The 21,850-nt window shown below is 36.2% G+C and overlaps 1 protein-coding gene across 6 annotated transcripts in view; it reads right to left on the bottom strand.

Annotated features, from left to right (window-relative positions):
* KIF21A (kinesin family member 21A) overlaps positions 1 to 21,850 on the bottom strand; it is a 159,979-nt gene that overhangs the window by 69,593 nt on the left and 68,536 nt on the right. For all 6 annotated transcript variants that reach the window (XM_032646357.1, XM_032646358.1, XM_032646360.1 and 3 more), the window contains exons 2-7: positions 7,729 to 7,951; positions 7,416 to 7,598; positions 5,905 to 6,054; positions 4,382 to 4,516; positions 3,719 to 3,886; positions 1,733 to 1,848 (exon numbers count right to left, since the gene is read on the bottom strand). In XM_032646357.1, coding sequence (XP_032502248.1) covers positions 1,733 to 1,848; positions 3,719 to 3,886; positions 4,382 to 4,516; positions 5,905 to 6,054; positions 7,416 to 7,598; positions 7,729 to 7,951 — 975 coding nt within the window. The remainder of the gene's footprint in view (positions 1 to 1,732; positions 1,849 to 3,718; positions 3,887 to 4,381; positions 4,517 to 5,904; positions 6,055 to 7,415; positions 7,599 to 7,728; positions 7,952 to 21,850) is intronic.

The following is a 21,850-nucleotide window of genomic DNA, read 5'->3' as shown; positions in this document are numbered from 1 at the left end:
GAAATACAGTTGATTTTTATCATGTTTTATATTTTCTGTATTTTTCCATATTTTTGCTATAAACTTTTTAAAATGTTACATTAAACATTATAAATGTATAAAAGCCAGTTTTGTTTTTTAAAAAATCACCAAACTGTACACATAAATATATGCAGCTTGTTTCCACAAATACTTTTGATTTAATTTTTCTTTTAACAGAAATTTGTACAAACATCACAACATGAAGGAATTTTGTTTTCCAATGTTTATACAAAGTTTAATGCTTTTGAACTAGGCGTTCAATCTCACAATTTTAAGCAGGAATTGAGGGTCACTGAGAATAAGAGGCATTACCACTAGATAGGAAATGGGTGAGGAACATCTGAGACTCTTTAGCTATAGCTTAGATAAAACTCAAGAGGAATTCAAAACCCACAGTGCAAATATCTTAGATTGTTACAGGGCAAGCAAACTCTCAGAAGTACTGAAGTATTCAAAAGTATTGACACTTGTAAAGGGAAGATGTTTACTATCTCTGCTTTGTTTATAAGACAAAGCTGTATTATAAAGCTAAGAAATAAACACAGGAAAAGGCTACAATTTAGCAAACTTTAAAAATTTATATTTGGCTTAAAAAACAAAACTTTTTGTCCTGTTATAATAAGACCCAGATTGATATTGAAGGTCAGAATGAAAATATAGACCAGAAGTAAGAAATATGTAACAGTGGAAGCAATACAAAGGATATGCTAGAAGACAGCTGAGTTAAGACAATGGCAATATTATATGAAAAGAAGGAATATAAAAATGATACTCTTGAATTCTATAAAACAAAACTTTATTTCTAAATCCATCCAACTTCAGACCTAAATAAACTTAACATTATCAAAATTCTTTGAATAATAGTTGTTCAAAAAGAAAGTTTGCAAGTTTAATTTTACAGCATCTAATGATCATTTTACAGCACCTAATGATCATTTTATAGCATCAGTAAACATGATGTTAGACCATTGAAAACACTGTAAAATAGATTCACTGTAGTTGTGTGTAACTTGTTGAACTGTGCTATGATTGAATTTAAATGCCAAAAAAGTTACCATTTTTAAAGCCAACATTCTGATGCTTATAAAAAGGAATGCATTACCAAAAGAATACATTTAGCTGATGAAACATATCAGGATGATGCAAAGTACAGAAAAGGAGGAATATCAGTGATTCTGGCAAAGTTAATAACCAGCAATCACCCTATATTTCATTCAATTAACATTTTTAAATTTTTTCTCAAATGTCAAAAAATGTTTAATTTTTAGGAGACTTTGTAAAGAAAATGAATAATATTTAAATTACTTTTTAATTACTTAGAAGACAGCATTTACTTTTCAACAAAATTTTATTAGGCATCAACTATGTGCCAAGCACTTAAAACTGAAACAATGGTATAGAGAAAGCACATGCCAAGGATTGCATTTATAAGCTAAGTGACTGAATAAATTACTTAACCTCTCTGGATTTCAATTTCCTTATCTATAAAATAGGAATAATAACACCTACCTCAAGAGGTGTTATAAGAAATATGTGAAATAACAACATGCAAAAGCACTCACACATTTGAGGCACTTAATAATTATTAGTTCCTCATCCTACTAATGTGCTTTACAGTAAAAACAGTTCTTATAAATCACTTTACAAACTTATTTTAAAAATAATGAATAACTGAAATTCAGGAATATGGAGGATAAACACTTATGCATACCTATTACCCCCAAGAGAATCCTGTAGTAGTCTTGTCAGCTTAGAATCTCTATAGGGAACATGCGTGGCCCTCTTGCTCTTGTCTCCCAATGCACTTATTACATTGCCAAGTGCCAACTAAAAGAAAGAGAGAGAAAAAAATTATAAAAATGTACTAATTATAACACTTTTAAATAATGAAACCTTATAGAAAATAATATGAAGCCATGGCAGAATTGAGAACATTTGTGTTTGGTTTTGTTTTACATTTGTATTTTCAAATATAAAGTAAACTTGGAGCTTTCCACATAACTACTAAAAACTGACACCACTCAAAATTTAATGCCATATATATACCCATAATTCACAAATACTTAAACTTCTATGCAGAGATTTTCTTTAGAAATAGAAATGTTATAAGATGACTTCTGACCATTCCTAGTATTACCAGAGCATCATGTTGTACACCCCACAAAACTGCCAATTCATGTTGCAAATTCTTCTGCTCAATTCATTGAAGAAACAAATTGTTCGCTAGTTGAACAGTTGCATAAACTTTCTTGTTGTACTATAGCTTCCTCATGGGAAAACAAAATTTCCTTTAACCACAATAAAAATATCAGTATGATATCTCTGAACATGGCATTCCTAATGCAAGTATAGCCGCACTTAGAAATTCAATGAATCTATGTGCTAAGCATCCAATATTTTAAAAAACTAAGTCAAATTATGGAACTATTTAGTCACTCCTCCTGCCACCCCCTACTGCTTTTCCTACTGTCACTGAACCAGCACCTACAGCATAAGCATTTTCCTAAATGCTGGTTGCACTCGCCTTCAGTAATGCAAAACCATGTCTTTGTTAGAGCCAATGGATCCTGCAGCGAGTGCATCAGCATCACACTGTGTCTTATCCCCCTTTTCCAGAGCCTGCAGTTTTAACCACTGGCCACACTGAATGAACCTCTACCACGTGCCTGAACATGCTTCAATAGCCTGAACTGGAAAACAGAGCAATGGCTTTTGTCTTTTCCGGACAGCACAAATGTAAATACCACCATGATTTTATCTCCTAAGAAACTCAAAACAATACACAAAGTCGAGGATCCTGGTCGCTCACTCCTTTCAACACATGTTCAACTGTATGGTGGGAGCATCAAGATGGGTAGTTGGGAAGGCTGGCTCTCTCTAATCAGTCTCAGTTGATAATTCCCCACAGAAGGGTCGCAATCATATAAAAGTAAATATTGGGCAATAAACAAAAAAATGACCATATGCTTGGAGCCCCTGCTCTAGGAAGAAAGGGAGGGAAGCAAAGCAGAAAACACCTGTCCTGATTCTGTCAGCATCACAGAAATTTAGGATGCCATTACTTTTAAGCAGGAACAAAGAACCAACTTTTTAATGAAATCAATAGGAAGAAAAGATTAATTACATAAAAATTTGGTTCTAAAACGTTTTCTTCCATATAATAGAAGCTTTAGGCTAACTCAAACACAAGGTGTTTTCCAATCAAAAACACCACTAGATGGCATGGTATTAAAGTTAATTCCTAATACAATCTAGAAAAGTTCTCATTTTGAAACAATCATTACTAAAAAACATTTGATTGTAATTTCCAAAATAAAGTCTATCACATAATGTTAGCAAAAAAGCTACTTTGAAAGTCATCCCATAAAATGTTTAATATTAAAACAGTAAGTTTGTGAGAAGAATTTTAAAATCATTTCTATTATATATATGCATAGATTATTTTATGCACACATCATAAAATTTAATCCAACTAAAATTTTACACATGAAGAAAATTTGCAATGTGAAAAGGAGAAAAATGCTGACAGTCTGAGGAGATCAAAATTCAATGCATTACTCCTAAATTTACAGCAACTTTCATTTCTCAGCTCAGTGCATGAAGGATTTCCACTTGGGTATTATGTATTACAAAAGGGAAAAGGACAATAAAATAGCCCTGTTATATTCTCAGCACAAAGCCTTAGTCTTAGTCTTACAAGTCCACAGTTGATGGAAATGCCTTCTTTTGCCCTCTCGCCTGTAGCTCCAGTACGCTTCAGTCTTTCTGATCCTGCCAGATCAACAAAATGGAACTTTGCAGTCAGAGTTTCAAATTCATTCATCTGTGATGATTCAGAAATCACCTTATTATCAGTTGCACTTTCCTGCAATTGAGGAAGATAATTGAAAATATTTTATTAATATGACACTAAATATCCTTCAATCCCACCTTGCCCTCAGTATACATATAGCCAAGTATAGGCATGTGGCCAAATAAATATAAGTACAAAAATGCCTGCTGCAATTAGAAGTTTAGACAAAGTTAGGTCAAAGAAGGTCAAAACCTAACTTATCAACTGAAGCTTTGCCTGTGTTGAAGAGAAACTTGTAGCATATAGCCCTCAAAAGCAAAGGGTCCCAAGTAATGACATCCATTACCATATGGCCACAACATACTTTCTGGCTATTGCAGACATATATGTTCAATATTTAATTTTACATGGTTGGCCAGCTTTAGCTTAAACAAGATCAGGGACATCTCAATTGGAAAAGGAATGATTAAACAAACTAAACTTGGCATAAATGTTCTCTTTGAATATTTTCATGGATTTTACAGAAATGAAACATGAAATCTTAAAAAATTAGAACCAATAACTCACAGCATCTATTTGGGGACACATTCTGGTTTGACACAAGTGAATGGTAAAAATGGCATGTGAACGAGAGCTCTGAACATTCATTTGGGTACTAGCAGTGGTCCGGGATAAAGCACCCAGCTTCAAACACTGCATCATCTAGAAAAGGGAAAGAAAGAGGGGTTTTACTTGAACGATACTTAGACTAGGTCCATATAATCAGAAATCTGAGCTACTGGTTAAAATCCACCATATTAAAGGATGTGAAAGATAGATTTTCTTCTTCTTCTTCTTATTTTTTTGCGGTACACGGGCCTCTCACTGTTGTGGCCTCTCCCGTTGCGGAGCACAGGCTCCAGACGCGCAGGCTCAGCGGCCATGGCTCACGGGCCTAGCCGCTCCACAGCATGTGGGATCTTCCTGGACCGGGGCATGAACCTGTGTCCCCTGCATCAGCAGGCGGACTCTCAACCACTGAGCCACCAGGGAAGCCCTCTTATTATTTTATTTACTGGCACTTTTTGAGCTGAATTTCTCAGTATAACAGTTTTTTTTTTTGTTGTTGTTGTTTTAATAAGAGAAAATACTGAGATTCAACCGTTTGCCATTCGCTGACATTTGCAGCTTCTATTTCAAAACTATTACAGTAGAACACTTCGGAACAAACTAAGCAATAACTGGAATTACTCAGGCTCTTCTGTATCTTATTTTTTGTAACTTTTTTTGTTTTGTTTTGTTTTGCGGTACGCGGGCCTCTTACTGCTGTGGCCCCTCCCGCTGCAGGGCACAGGCTCCGGACGCGCAGGCCCAGCGGCCATGGCTCACGGGCCCAGCCGCTCCACGACACGTGGGATCCTCCCGAACCAGGGAACGAACCCGCGCCCCCTGCATCGGCAGGCGGACCCTCAACCACTGTGCCACCGGGGAAGCCCTGTAACTTTTTTTTTTTTTGGCCACTCCACGTGGCTTGCAGATCTCTGTTCCCTGACCAGGGATTGAACCCACCGCCATGGCAGTGAAAGTGTGGAGGCCTAACCACTGGCCTCACAGGGAACTCCCCATTGTAACTTTTCTTAAGTCTCTCTTTAGGAGCCATGATACAGGCCTACGTATGTTACAGCAAAAAGTACAAAAGGGCTGTGGCCTCATCCTTCACTTAAAATTATCTAACCCTCTTTTTCTAGGTGTGAAAGAAAACTGTACATACAATGCCTTAAATTCTTTTGATGTTACAATAAATGCACTGACTTTATCATAACTGTTACATTTTTAATAATAAAATCCTGGTAAAAAATGAAGAAGATTTTAACTCCATGTTACACTCAAGGATACAAATTTCATATGATGAGCAGCAGAGCTGACTATTAAATAAAGCCAAACACGCTCTATTTTTTTTCCTGTGGCTGTGCCGTGCAGCTTGCGGGATCTTAGTTCCCCAACAAGGGATGGAACCCATGCCCTCTGCAGTGGAAGTGTGGAGCCCTAACCCCTGGACCACTAGGGAATTTCCCAAACACGCTCTATTTTAACTACAACATAAATGTCACCTCGGATTCTGTAATCACTGTACGTGTTGTGACGCCCACGGTATAAATTCCTCCAGCTGAATCTTCATGAATCCTTATATTTGATTTTTTATTTTTTGCATCAATATCACGAGTGGTATCAAATAAGTCAAGAACCTCTTCGTTATACAGCTAACAAAAAGAAATATTATAAGTTTAATGTTAGCAGAAATTGCCTCATGGATGTAATAACACATATTGCATGTTATCTTTCAAACATATCTTAAAAGTTCTGCCAAATACATATATTTCTTCAAAATAAAACATAAAATGATCACAAATACAAACAAATACCAGATTTCTTTACAAGAGTAAGAACAGTAAAGACCTAATCATGACTAATGAGTTAAAGACTAGCTAAAATCATCCACTAATCCTTTGCAAGAGATATATAGATATAAATACAAGCAAATACTAAAAAAATATGTATCAAATGTAAACAAATCCTAAGCTTAGGGAAGTTCTTAATAATTTTTACTACTTGAACTAAAAATATATTTTCTTTTGCCCTACAACCCTTCTTAGTGTACCTAAAAATAAATAGTATTTTTGCAAGGTCAGCAATGTAGTTTCTGTATCAATAGAGGCTGACAAAATTGTGCTACCACTTTAGAAGAGGATACATACAACTATTTTTCTATCAATATGCTTAAAGTCACAATGCCTAATAACATTTGGAGGGAGAAGGGGAAGACTGAAGACACCGTTTCTTTCCTTTTTCCATCACTAGTTACCTTTCTTTTGGTAGAAACACATAATTATATTCTTGGTTTTTACTAAATTGGAATGTCCATTAAAACCAGCAGTAAGATAACTGATGTTAATTTGAATTAAGTTTTCTATTTTGTGCTATATAATGCTGAATAAAATGTTTCATCGATTATCAAAATGATTAGCTCTGGTGATCGAGATTACAATTAGACTAGAACACTCTTTGGACCAAGTATACAGAATTATAATGGCACTGTCCACCCAAGTGTAACATTGCTCAAATCCTAGATGTCCTCTTACTGGTATGTCCCTCCCACCAGCCTAGACTGCCCTAAACCCAACCTTTGCACGTTGCATCAAAACATCTGCCTATCCTTGTAGGAATACCAGCTTCTGCCACCAGATTAGTGCTACAGCATCAATCCTATTATTCCTCACAATCTCCCCCTCCCTTTTGGTCTCAGTCACTGTGTTCCCAGTACTTTGTGAGCCTGCCTACATTACCACAGTAATTCTCAGATAAAAAATCTGAAATAAACAATATTAATTGTTTTACTCTGTGGACACTGGTCAAATGTTTATAATCTTAAATGCCAACAAGTAAGGAATACTTATAACCTATTATCTCTTGTTGCTATCGCCTATAACCTAACGCTAATTTAGTCAACATTTACTGAACACTATATGCCAAGCACTAAAATGGAAGCGGGAGTATAAAATCATAGGGCTATGGTCTTAAGAATAAGATTTAAAGGAAACTAATGACACAATTAGACTATTACCTCTAAGAATTGGGCATTCACTTTAAAATCTGGAGGAGGAAGTCCATTTTTAATGGAAGTGTGTTTTTTTTCTTCGATACTCTTGAAAAGGTGTTTAACAGCACGAGAAATAATACCCTGTTCTTCCTCAATGATGTTAACATCAAATCCTGTTCCCATTGTGTATGTTTTGCCAGCTCCAGTCTGAATAAAAGAACAGAGAAAAATGAATGCTTGATCTTAATAACATAATCTCAAGTGACAGAAGTGAAAGTGCAATTGAATTGACACTTCTGTAAAGTTACAGCTTCTATGAAAATAATTTGGTACTTACTTGTCCATAAGCAAAAACTGTAGCATTATATCCTTCAAAACAACCTTCAATTAGTTTTTCTATACACTGAGTGTAGATCTGCTCTTGCTGGGAGTCAATGTCAAACACATAATCAAAAGTGAAAGCTTTATCTTTGCCTAGGAAGACCTGAGGTTCTCCCGGTGTGACAGATGTACAAATATGGCAACCTTCAATCCTTTCTTTGGCAAGCTGTGGCCTTATTCTGTGAGAAAAAAATCAGGAAAAAATAAAATAAAATAAGACAAAATAAATGGAAAAAAACTGAAGAAGTAGGATTTTGAAATTCTTAGCAAATCTTTTAAAATCACTAATGAAATCTAGTACTTACTCCTTGAGTTGAAAAGTTTAAATAAGTTAAATTATACTGTCAATTTCAATATGAGTTACTTAATCCCCCCAAAAAAATCATGAACAAGAGTAAAATTAATCTTAAAATTAAATATTTTTGTGGGTGAATACCTTTCCTCAACTCTATAAAAGACTCAGTTAAATAAATTAAACTACCAAAATGCTATTTGTTGTTATCTTTATTTTAGATTTCTTCTCTTTATTTCCAGACAGGATGATATCCAAAAATGAGAAATTAAGTACATGGTATTTATCTTGATATCCTTGACTCACCTTTTTTGCAAAGTCTTCACTAATGGTTCCCAAACTTATTTGACCATAACCTTCTGTTAGCTTAACATGTGTAAGCATAATCACACAACATACAATATGAATGAATATATATATATTCATTTGTAAATATATGCATGTACTATATTGATTTGTCATATATTATGACATACACAAAAGCAGAATTGTGAAAATAAAGAAATTAAAAATAAAAACAGGGGTTTCCCTGGTGGCGCAGTGGTTGAGAATCTGCCTGCTAATGCAGGGGACACGGGTTCAAGCCCTGGTCTCGGAGGATCCCACATGCCGCGGAGCAACTAGGCTGGTGAACCACAACTACTGAGCCTGTGCGTCTGGAGCCTGTGCTCCGCAACAAGAGAGGCCACGATAGTGAGAGGCCCATGCACTGCGATGAAGAGTGGCCCCCGCTTGCCACACTAGAGAAAGCCCTCGCACAGAAACGAAGACTCAACACAGCAAAAATAAATAAATTAATTAATAAACTCCTACCCCCAACATCTGCTTAAAAAAAAAATTAAAAAAAATAAAAACAAATAAAACTTCTAATATTTTCTCTCCAAAACCACTGAATCATCATTTACATCTCCTACGGTGTCCTTTGTCCACTTGGAAGACCACAGCACTATACCTGCCCTACACCCAACCCTCATCTACTTCAGATTCTAGGACCTTCCTCTTTTGCCTTATCTTCCTGATTTCAAGGCCTGTTTTTCAAAGAAGGAAAGTAAATATGGTGATATGTTACTAACAGAACAAAGCAAAATCTGGCCCTATTCTACTCACTCCATAAGCAGGACCATCCTAGACCTACACGTCACTGACTTAACGGTACTTAGGTTTTTTAGAGGTTTCTATTTGCCATGGAGAAGGAGAAGCAGTTTAGGGAAGAAAGTAAAGACAACCAGTAATGGAAAATATAAAATGATACAGAGAGAAAATAGAAAGGATTTTAAAGGGATCTTATTTTCTGAGATACAGAAACAGAGATCTATAGAAGTGGAACAAGTTCATCTATTTGTTAGAGATAAAGCTAAGCCTAAGTCCAGATCACCCGAGTTTTAACCCTTGCCAGTTCTTCAGGGTGGAAGGTCAATGGAAGGATAGGAAAGGCAATACTGAGAAGTGACTGAATTTCTGTAACCCTGGTTACCTTAAACAGCATTCTGTACTAGCAAAGAAGTGTTAAGTAAAGAATATATTTATTTATGCAATTTTCCCTTCTTCTGTGATAATGATGTTTTTCTTCCACAAAGTCTTCAACTTCATTTATTTGTTTTAATGGAATGCAATAATCAATGTGGAGCTGGCTAGGTACTACACTACGGAAAGAGTGATGAAGTGGCCTTTAGGAGACTTGGATTCTACTACTTCTCTCACTCCACAGATATCATGTGGCCTTCTCTCAGAGCTCCAATTTCCTCACCTATTGACAGAAACTATCATTTCCAAGGTTCCTTTCAGATCTAATGCTGAGAGAAGAACACTATATTACAAAATGGGAAGAGAAAAATAATATTTATATACTGTTATAAAGATAAAATTATAACAAGTAAAACAAATGGGTTTCTTACAAGAAGCTACATCCATGGACTATAAAAACAGCCCCATGGTAGTAAGCACCTTTGGCTTTCTGGCTCCACATTTTCTTGATGAGTGGTCTTTCTCAAAGTTAATATTCCCTTCTTTCCAATCTTCCCTTCTCCTGTCTCACTTCATCCATTCATGGGGATAAAAATCATAAATCCATCCTCCTCAGGAGAGTCATGGGGAGAAAACCAAATCCACCATCCTCCTTGGAAGAATCACCATCCTGTCTGTTGGCAAGCTAGAAACAAGAGAGTCAACCTCAGTTATTCCCTCTCCCTATTCCATCCACCTAATCTATCTCTAAGAACTATTAATTATCTTGGAAATAGCTCATCATTTTCCTTCTTTCCTCATCAATAACATACTAATCAAGCCACCATTATCTCTTACTTGGATTATTGTAAAAGTCTCATCATCAGTCAACCTGCATCAAATCTTGCCCCCACCAATCTGTTCCACAGATTGCAATATCAGTGATACTTGTAAAATATGAAGTTGATCACTACCTTGCCTAAAACCCTTTAGTATATCCTTAAATTGCTCTACAATCTCCTCTTGCCATGCTCCATCTTTGCATCAAAGGACTTTAGTTAGTGATGGTGGTGGTGGTGATGGTTTATTTTTAACAAGTTTCACTAACAAAGTGTGCTCTCTCTAGCCTCTATGCCTTCAAATACGCTTTCTCTTCTCCTGGACACTCTTCCTTCTCAATTCGCAACTCCTTTTCCAGCCTGAACATCTCATGTTTTCGACCTCTGTTTAGATTTCACTCCTTTCAGAAGCTCTCACCTAACCCTTTGCATTCCACCATAAAGTCATATCTGAGCCCAGGCTGTTCTGTCTCCTGAAAGCTACCTCATTTACACCAGGATTCTGCTCTCTCCCTGATTTACAGCTGCACTGTGAAGTTTAATAAATTCCATGTAATAATAAAGAAAAACATAAAAACAACTATCTAAATGAAAATGACAACTGTTTGAAATCAGTGCCTCACTAATTTTAAGTAAATGATTATAACCATGGGCTATTAAAATACTAAGCTAATTTATTTGGCTATTAAAATACTTCTAATTTAATTTCTACATAGAGAATAAGTACTATTTGAATTGCAGATGTGACAGTCAATTTTAGAATGCCAATGTCACTCAGAACTTAATCTCCTAACTTCTAAGGAGGAGTGCATTTGAAAGACAGGTGATATGCAATCACACCATCTGCATGGGTGGGGAGACAAACTGGCTTTAAAAACCAACAAGATGGGTGGAACCCTTTTCTACTGGATGCAGGCAAGGGCAATTTCCCAGCAGGACTAAGAAATTCCCACCTAGGAGGGGATGGTCTCTGGTACATGCAGATAACTGGAAGCTGACTACACTTCGAAGTTTAGAGACATATTCACAGTCTCAATTCCCCTTCAAAAATTCAGATTTTAAACTCTCCAAATCCTTAAATTTATACTAAAATCAAGAATTCTCAGATGAAGTCTTAACCCAAGCCAATTAACCTGCTTTAATGATGTAAAGAGTTTGAAATTTACATAGTTACAAACTTCAATTTATAAACTATAATTTGATGTTATATATAGACAAAATATAACAACCTCCAGGGAAAAAGAAGACTAAAACTAAAATCTGACATTTATTACTTTAAAAATTTAGAAATATCTTCTTAGTATTTTTATATAAAAATAAGACCATTAAACATACTCATCTAATCCCAACACTAAGAAATAATGAGGTTAACATTTCAGTTAACACTGAGATATAGTAACAGGCTTTTAAAAATGTGTAATCATACAACTAGATATATTTGAAAGTACTTCTTAAAGAAAAAGAATTATGCATAAAACTTATGTCGTAAATATTTAGGATAAGATATTCTAATATTACACAGCAGTATTATATTATAAAAGCCAATAACAATGTGGGTTCTATCTACAATAGTAATTTGCTAATGGAGATGGGTTTTTTAAAAATGTTACAATGGAAGTGAATGTAGGTAGGATGAGGCTGTTATGGAAAATAGTGACAGTTCCACTAGATAATGTGATTTTTTCCTTAGCATAAGGTATGTAACCTTTTATCCTTTGTGGGCCATTGACCAATAGGGTGGGATCTGAAAGGGAAAACCCATGAAGGGTCATACAGAAATAAATGTAATTTGTTATAACTAGTTTGAGAAGGTTGAAGGTTTGAAACAGAATATGATACAAACTGTCAATTATTCAGATTTAAGATAAAAGGACATGAACAAATGTTGTATCCATTTGCTGAATCTTTCCATCAGCAGAAAGCAGCCATTTTACTTCTGTTCTCACACTCTACTGAAACTGCTTAGATAGAAGGCACCAATGACCTTTTTATTTCCAAATACAATGGACCCTTTTCAGTCTTCATCCTACCTGACACATTTGATCCTATTTACAACTTGTAGGGGAGGAAAAAACTTCTTCCCTCTATCCTTCTAGATTCTCCTGTTTGGGACCTTGTTAATTAGATTGACAAGGCAGATTAACAAAATAAAAACAAACAAGTTTATTAACGTGCATACCAGGCATACACATGGGAATATTCAGTGATGAGTAAATGAAAGAGTGGTTACAACTTGGATTTATATAGCATTTTAACAAAAAGAAGAAGGACTTTGAGTTTCTAGGACAGCAAATTGTGGGAATATAAATATATGTAGGAACTAATGGAAGATAGGGGCTAATTAAGTAAGGTTTGTTGTGTAGGATACTTTCATGCAGTCTCTGGTAATTAACTTCTGTCCTTCCTGGTAGAGAACAGAGGCAGAATACCTTTACAAAAGCTATGGGCCTTTAGGCAAATATCTGCTTCTTTTAATTGCCTTCAGCTCAAAACAATCCTTACATCAAATTGGCATATTATGGGGTGGCATTTTCTGCTACCCTTCAAATACTGTATTTCTCAGCAGTTGGCTTTTGTGACATTTATTTCTCAGCAGTTGGCTTTTGTGACATTCCTTTTTTCTTCTTTTTAACTGATTCTGATTTCTGAACTCACCTTTTCCTCTTATACCTCATATACCAAGTTGCCTTAAAATGTCAGTGTTTCCCCCCAAAAATGTCCAGAGTATTTAGCATGGTATCTAAGATTTTCCTAATTTGGATTCTGCCTGCAATTCCACTCTCAAATCTAGTTACACTCAGCTACATCAAACCACTGATCATTTCCTGATCAACTTATATACTTTCATTCACCATGCCAATGTACGTGGTTCTCTCTCTGCTTGGAATGCTGGACTTCCACTTCTCGCATAGAAACTTCATTGTAATTCTTCAAGACCTAGCTCAACTATCTGTACATTTATAAAGCTGTCCCTTCCCCCCCACCAACTTGAATTAATCTATGCAATTTGTACAAGATTTTAGAATAATAGATATCAAATCGAATTCTTATTGAACACTAGTATATGAATTATTTGAGGACTGAGAATATATCTTATTCAATCATAAAAGTAATTCAACAAATGTTACTGACTGACTCCTATAGACTGCTCTAGTTAAAGGGGAGTAACAATCCAATACTGGGTGTGTGATTATCACAATAATCTAACTTTTGCCCCATCACCTTACTTTGTTACTAGAAACTTGATCCTGAGCAACCATTTAACAATTTTATGTCTTAATTTTCTACTCTATAAAATAAATATAGGAGCCTGGATTTAATATTCCTTAAGTTCTTTCGAACCTCAAACTCTATTTTAATTATTCCCTTAGGAAAAGCAAAACCCTGACTTAAAAGAGGTATTAATAAACAACCTTTTTCTTCTGTCACACCTTATATCCACCATTAATTACACCACTCATCCACATTTCCTTATAGTTCCTATTATTCTCTCCAGTTTTTATAGCCAATGTTACTGTGGCCATAGGGACAAGGAACTTCCTTTATGAAAACATTATTATGGCTCTTTGCAGTGCCAGTATCTAGTGAAGACTAGAGGAGAGTCTGAGACTAAGACCAGTAAGTTTCCTTAAACTGGGCCCTGTTATCTATTCTCTGCCTTCATAATAACTATAACTGGATTTAGTAACTGAGTATATCAAATAAGCTACGAGGACTAGTTGCAAGATGTCCTGGAGAAGACAGAAAAATAAGATAAGTATATCTGGGGGAAAAGGGCTTCCTTTTCAGCTAGAATTTAAGTCTGATACAGTAAAACTATATTTAAGGTCTAATTCTGCCACATATTATTGGAAAAAGCATCCCACCATGAGACCTGAGCATCCCTGTACATCCTTGCTGAGTATGCCAAGAATGCAAAACCCCGACTACTCTTTTCATGGATCACTTCTCAAGGTTGCATTTGCAGCAAGCAACCTTTAGGGATAGTGTCTTCCACCTGACCAAGAGCTGGCTTGCTTCAGCAAAGCAATGGAAACAGTGAATAAACAATAAAAACAATGAATCCCCAAGTCCAGTGTTTCTTTTTTTTTCTTACAGTTTCATTGAGATATAAATGCCATACAGCACTGTATAGAAGTTTAAGTTGTACAGTATAATGATTTGACTTACATACATCATGAAATGATAACCACAATAGTTCAGTGAACTTCCATCATCTCATATAGATACTAAAGATATATCAATAGATATTAAATAAAAAATATATTTTTTTCCATGTGATGAGAAGGTTGGTGTTTCTTGATATGTCACTGCTTGCACAGCAACCATGTAATAGTTCTACCTGCATTGCCTACTTTGGATTAAGGGGGCGGGGATGGGGAAGCAGTTCAAATCAACATGAGACTCATGATGCTTACTGTACTGTGAGTAATAAAAGTCCTTTGCCTCCAACTCAGGAGTCCTGTGTCTTCTGCCACTACACATGAAACAGTGAAAGACTAGCTTGTTAACTTGTAAATAGGGTAAAATCTCAGACTCTGCACAGGTCTTAACACATACTGTGACCTTTGGCAAGTCACTCTTTTAGCCTGTTTCCTTATCTATCAAATGGTAACAGTCACTACATCCACATCACAGAATCTTGAATAAATCAGATAATGTGTGGCAATGAAAGCCAATATAGGTATAAAGTGTTGTCGTTGTTGTTGCCGTTGCTGTTATACCACCACTTGAAAATTCTCCAAGTCAGTTCCTTCATAAGGCACATTAATATCTTAAATCCTTCTGGGCCTTCCAGCATGTTAAATAATCATGATTTACTCTTTGTCTTTCCAAACTATTGTCATATCTTTCAAAATACCCTTTGGGCATGCTGAGTTTTTAGAACAATTAAATGTAAAACTGTTATGTCAGAAATAGAAGTATAATACAACACTAAACATTACCTAGATATATGTGTACATATACATACAAATATATATACACATTGCTATGCAGAGATAATCAAGCTGAATAATGTTGTACCTCCATTTGCAATGAAAAGTCATAATCCCAAAGTTAACCCTTTTATAGTAATAAATAATCAAGCCTCATTACCCTGCTATTCCTATCAGCACAGAATACAATAGAAGCCAAAATGGGAATTTTTATTCTTTCAACAATTTTATCATTTTTACTATCTCCATATAGCCAGTAAGGAAATTTCATTCAGAATGGAAAAGAACTGAGTTAACAGGTTCTTTTAAAAAGCAGAATTAAATTGTTATGGCATATTTTGTCCTCATACTATACTAAATTTGATTAAATGCTAGTGACGAGAATTTTGACTAATAACTAATCAATGACTTGTAGTTACTGAAGTGATGTTGCTTTAAGGAAAATAAACAAATGCATATAAATACAATTTATAACCTCCCAGGACTTGTGCAGACACCCATAATTTTTTTAATTAGAAAAGTAGCACTAATATCATTCATTAACCTAAGTACAAAGATTCATGCAATCCAACCTATATTTCTAAATTAAACACATGCAGTTTTGTTTGTTTTACCAGACTTTTTCATATACCCTCATCTCTCCTATCTCTCTGTTTCCTGTTTTATTAAAAGCATCACAAGACATAGCCTTTCTTTTGCTAGGGGATTGGTCAAGTTATTTTTATTTTTCCCTACAAACAAAAAAAGAATAAGACACAAAATATCTTCCTTTTTGCAGTTGGTCATTGCTAATCTCTTGCCCTTTTAGACATCGCTGTCCTTAATCTACAATTTCATAAACATGACAAAATTTTCCATTACCTAAATGTCTTTGTAAACTGTCTCTTCTTTTTTTGCTTGAATTATTCTGATCTCATCCCCACATGATTGTGGTAGTTTTCTAGTTTACTCAATAATCTGACCTGATTCCCACTTTGTGTGGCTCTTCCACCTACAGCTATCTGTAACTAGCACACTTGGCACCTTGTTAACACCTTTGTTCTTCTTACAGGACACCAATAAATCTGTTCCCTGAACAGATCTTTTGCCTTTCTTTATCTCATTTGTCAGTAGATGACCATTATACTGGACAATACATATTAGTATTCAACTTCATCTTAAAGTTAATTATATCATACTAATTTCCTCCCTTCCATTTCTTAAAAGTTAGGGCACTTTGTCACCATAAATAAGTGGCTGAAATTTCTATCCCTTGTTTGATTCTCTCCTAGTTCATTCCAGTTAGTAGACACACATTAAGAATCTGCACTACTTTAATCCTCTACCTTCTATTCTAGAAGAGAAATCCTGACATGCTAGAGGAACTTGCTAGACCATTTGTGGCCTTGCTGAATTATTTTCCTAAAAGATCAGGCACTGCATAAATAATATGTAACACAAGTCCACAAAAAGAAATTCCCCCAAGTGGATCTTTAATTACAATGATGGTTGATGGGAAGAAACATATTTCTTCAAAACATTCAAGAAAGAAACACAACTAGCTGCTGGACAATCATCAACAGGAAGACACTGGAACTCACCAAAAACGATACCCCACATCCAAAAACAAAGGAGAAGCCACAATGAGATGGTAGGAGGGGCGCAATCACAGTAAAATCAAATCCCGTAACTGCTGGGTGGGTGACTAACAGACTGGAGAACACTTATACCACAGTAGTCCACCCACTGGAGTGAAGGTTCTGAGCCCCATGTCAGGCTTCCCAACCAGGGGGTCCACCAACAGGAGGAGGAATTCCTAGAGAATCAGACTTTGAAGGCTAGTGGGATTTGATTCCAGGACTTCGACAGGACTGGGGAAAACAGAGACTCCACTCTTGGAGGGCACACACAAAGTAGTGTGTGCATCGGGACCTAGGGGAAGGAGCAGTGACCCCAGGGGAGACTGAACCAGACCTACCTGCTAGTGTTGGAGGGTATCCTGCGGGGGGCGGGGGGGGGCGGCGGCTGTGGCTCACCATGGGGGAAAGGACACTGTCAGCAGAAGTTCTGGGAAGTACTCTTTGGCGTGAGCCCTCCCAGAGTCTGCCATTACTCTCACCAAAGAGCCCAAGTAGGCTCCAGTGTTGGGTCTCCTCAGGCCAAACAACCAACAGGGAGGGAACTCAGCCCCACCCATCAGCAGTCAAGCAGATTGAAGTTTTACTGAGCTCTGCCCATGAGAGCAATAGTCAGTTCTACCCACCATCAGACCCTCCCACCAGGAAGCTTGCACAAGCCTCTTAGAAAGCCTCATCCACCAGACGGCAGAGAGCAGAAGTAAGAACTACAATCCTGCAGCCTGTGGAAAAAAAAAAAAAAAACATATTCACAGAAAGATAGACAAGATGAAAAGGCAGAGGGCTATGTACCAGATGAAGGAACAAGGTAAAACTCCAGAAAACAACTAAATGAAGTGGAGATAGGCAACCTTCCAGAAAAAGAATTCAGAATAATGATAGTGAAGATGATCCAGGACTTCGGAAAAACAAGGGAGGCAAGGATCGAGAAGATCCAAGAAATGTTTAACAAAGACCTAGAAGAATTAAAGGACAAACAAACAGAGATGAACAATATTATAACTGAAATGAAAACTACACTAGAAGGAAACAATAGCAGAATAACTGAAGCAGAAGAACGGATAAGTGACCTGGAAAACAGAATGGTGGAATTCACTGCTGTGGAACAAAATAAAGAAAAAAGAACGAAAAGAAATGAAGACAGCCTAGGAGACCTCTGGGACAACATTAAAGGCAACAACATTTGCTTTATACGGGTCCCAGAAGGAGAAGAGAGAGAAAGGTTCCGAGAAAAGATTTGAAGAGATTATAGTCGAAAACTTCCCTAACATGGGAAAGGAAATAGCCACCCAAGTCCAGGAAGCGGAGAGAGCCCAATACAGGATAAACCCAAGGAGAAACATGCCGAAACACATAGTAATCAAACTGGCAAAAATCAAAGACAAAGAAAAAGTATTAAAAGCAGCAATGGAGGGCTTCCCTGGTGGCGCAGTGGTTGAGAGTCCGCCTGCCGATGCAGGGGACACGGGTTCGTGCCCCGGTCTGGGAAGATCCCACATGCCGTGGAGCGGCTGGGCCCATGAGCCATGGCCGCTGAGCCTGCACATCCGGAGCCTGTGCTCCGCAACGGAAGAGGCCACAACAGTGAGAGGCCCGTGTACTGCAAAAAAAAAAAAAAAAAGCAGCAATGGAAAAATGACAAAAAACATACAAGAGAACTCCCATAAGGTTAATAGCTGATTTCTCAGCAAAAACTCTACAAGCCAGAAGGGACTGGCATGATATACTTAAAGTGAGGAAAGGGAAGAACCTACAACCAAGATTACTCTACCCGACATCTCATTCAGATTTGACGGAGAAAGCAAAAGCTTTACCGACAAGCAAAAGCTAAGAGAAGTCACCACCACCAAACCAGCTCTACAACAAATGCTAAAGGAACTGCTCTAAGTGGGAAACACAAGAGAAGAAACAAACCTACAAAAACAAACCCAAAACAATTTAGAAAATGGTCATAGGAACATACATATACAAATTACCTTAAATGTGAATGGATTAAATGCTCCAACCAAAAGACACAGCCTTGCTGAAAGGATACAAAAATAAGACCCATATACATGCTGTCTACAAGAGACCAACTTCAGACCTAGGGACACATACAGACTGAAGGTGAGGGCATGGGAAAAGATATTCCATGCAAAAGGAAATCAAAAGAAAGCTGGAGTAGTAATATTCATATCAGATAAAATAAGACTTTAAAATAAACAATGTTATAAGAGACAAGGAAGGACACTACATAATGATCAAGGGATCAATCCAAGAAGAAGATATAACAATTATAAATATATATGCACCCAACATAGGAGCACCTCAATACATAAGACAACTGCTAACAGGTATAAAAGAGGAAATCGACAGTAACAAAAATAGTGGGGGACTTTAGCATCTCCCTTACACCAAAGGACAGATCATTCAAACAGAAAATTAATAAGGAAACACAAGCTTTAAATGACACAATAGACCAGATAGATTTAATTGATATTTATAGGACATTCCACACCAAAACAGCAGATTACACTTTCTTCTCAAGTGCTCATGGAACATTCTCCAGGATAGATCACTACTTGGGTCACAAATCAAGCCTCACGAAATTTAATAAAATTGAAATCATATCAAGCATCTTTTCTGACCACAACGCTATGAAATTAGAAATCAATTACAGTGAGAAAAAACATAAAAAACACAAACACATGGAGGCTAAACAATATGTTACTATATAACCAAGAGATCACTGAAGAAATCCAAGAGGAAATCAAAAAATACCTAGAGACAAATGACAATGAAAACACGATGATTCAAAACCTATGGGATGCAGGAAAAGCAGTTCTAAGAGGGAAGTTTATAGCTATACAAGCCTACCTAAGAAAGAAGAAAAATCTCAAATAAACAATCTAACCCTACACCTAAAGGAACTAGAGAAAGAAGAACAAACAAAACACAATGTTAGCAGAAGGAAAGAAATCATAAAGATCAGAGCAGAAATCAATGAAATAGAAACAAAGAAAACAATAGCAAAGATCAATAAAACTAAAAGCTGGTTCTTTGAGAAGATAACCACAATTGATAAACCATTAGCCAGACTCATCAAGAAAAAGAGGGAGATGACTCAAATCAATAAAATTAGAAATGAAAAAGGAGAAGTTACAATGGACACCACAGAAATACAAAGCATCATAAGAGACTACTACAGGCAACTCTATGCCAATAAAATGGACAACCTGAAAGAAATGGACAAATTCTTAGAAAGGTATAACTTTCCAAGACTGAGCCAGGAGAAATAGAAAATATGAAGAAACCAATCACAAGTAATGAAATTGAAACTGTGATTAAAAATCTTCCAACAAACAAAAGTCCAGGACAGATGGCTTCACAGGTGAATTCTATCAAACATTTAGAGTAAGAGCTAACACCCATCCTTCTCAAACTCTTCCAAAAAATTGCAGAGGAAGGAACACTCCCAAACTCATTCTATGAGGCCGCCATCACCCTGATACCAAAACCAGACAAAGATACGACAAAAAAAGAAAATTACAGACCAATATCCCTGATGAATATAGATGCAAAAATTCTCAACAAAATACTAGCAAACAGAATCCAACAGCACATTAAAAGGATCATACACCGTGATCAAGTGGGATTTATCCCAGGGATGCAAGGATTCTTCAGTATACTCAAATCAATCAATGTGATATACCATATTAACAAATTGAAGAATGAAAACCATATGATCATCTCAATAGATGCAGAAAAAGCTTTTGACAAAATTCGACACCCATTTATGATAAAAAACTCTCCAGAAAGTGGGTATAGACGGAACCTATCTCAGCATAATAAAGGCCATATATGACAAACCCACAGCAAACATCTTCTCAATGGTTAAAAACTTAAAGCATTTCCACTAAGATCAGGACCATGACAAGGATGTCCACTCTCACCACTATTATTCAACACAGTTTTGGAAGTCCTAGCCATGGCAATCAGAGAAGAAAAAGAAATAAAAGAAATACAAATTGAAAAAGAAGTAAAACTGTCACTCTTTGCAGATGACATGATACTATACATAGAGAATCCTAAAGATGCCACCAGAAAACTACTAGAGCTAATCAATGAATCTGGTAAAGTTGCATGATACAAAGTTAATGCACAGAAATCTCTTGCATTCCTATACACTAATGATGAATAATCTGAAAGAGAAATTAAGGAAACATTCCCATTTACCATTGCAACAAAAAGAATAAAATACCTAGGAATAAACTCAGACTACACTACAAAACTACAGTAATCAAGACAATACGGTAGTGGCACAAAAACAGTAACATAGATCAATGGAAAAAGATAGAAAGCCCAGAGATAAACCCACGCACCTATGATCGACTAATCTATGACAAAGGAGGCAAGGATATACAATGGAGAAAAGACAGTCTCTTCAATAAGTGGTGCTGGGAAAACCGGACAGCTACGTGTAAAAGAATGAAATTACAACACTCCGCAACACCATACACAAAAATAAACTCAAAATGGCTTAGAGACCTAAATGTAAGACTGGACACTATAAAACTCTTAGAGGAAAACAGAGGAAGAACACTCTTTGACATAAATCACAGAAATATCTTTTTTGATCCACCTCCTAGAGTAATGGAAATAAAAACAAAAATAAACAAATGGGACCTAATCAAACTTAAAAGCTTTTGCACAGCAAAGGAAAACATAAACAAGATGAAAATACAACCCTCAGAATGGGAGAAGATATTTGCAAACGAATCAACAGACAAGGATTAATCTCCAAAATATATAAACAGCTCATGCAGCTCAATATTAAAAAACAAACAACCCAATCCAAAAATGGGAAGAAGACCTAAATAGACATTTCTCCAAAGAAGACATACAGATGGCCAAGAAGCACATGAAAAGCTGATCAACATCACTAATTATTAGGGAAATGCAAATCAAAACT

Source organism: Phocoena sinus, chromosome 10, assembly GCF_008692025.1.
Source record: "Phocoena sinus isolate mPhoSin1 chromosome 10, mPhoSin1.pri, whole genome shotgun sequence".
NCBI lineage: Eukaryota > Metazoa > Chordata > Mammalia > Artiodactyla > Phocoenidae > Phocoena > Phocoena sinus.
Note: the sequence above shows the minus strand (reverse complement) of the source record. Positions and strands in the feature narration are given on the sequence as shown.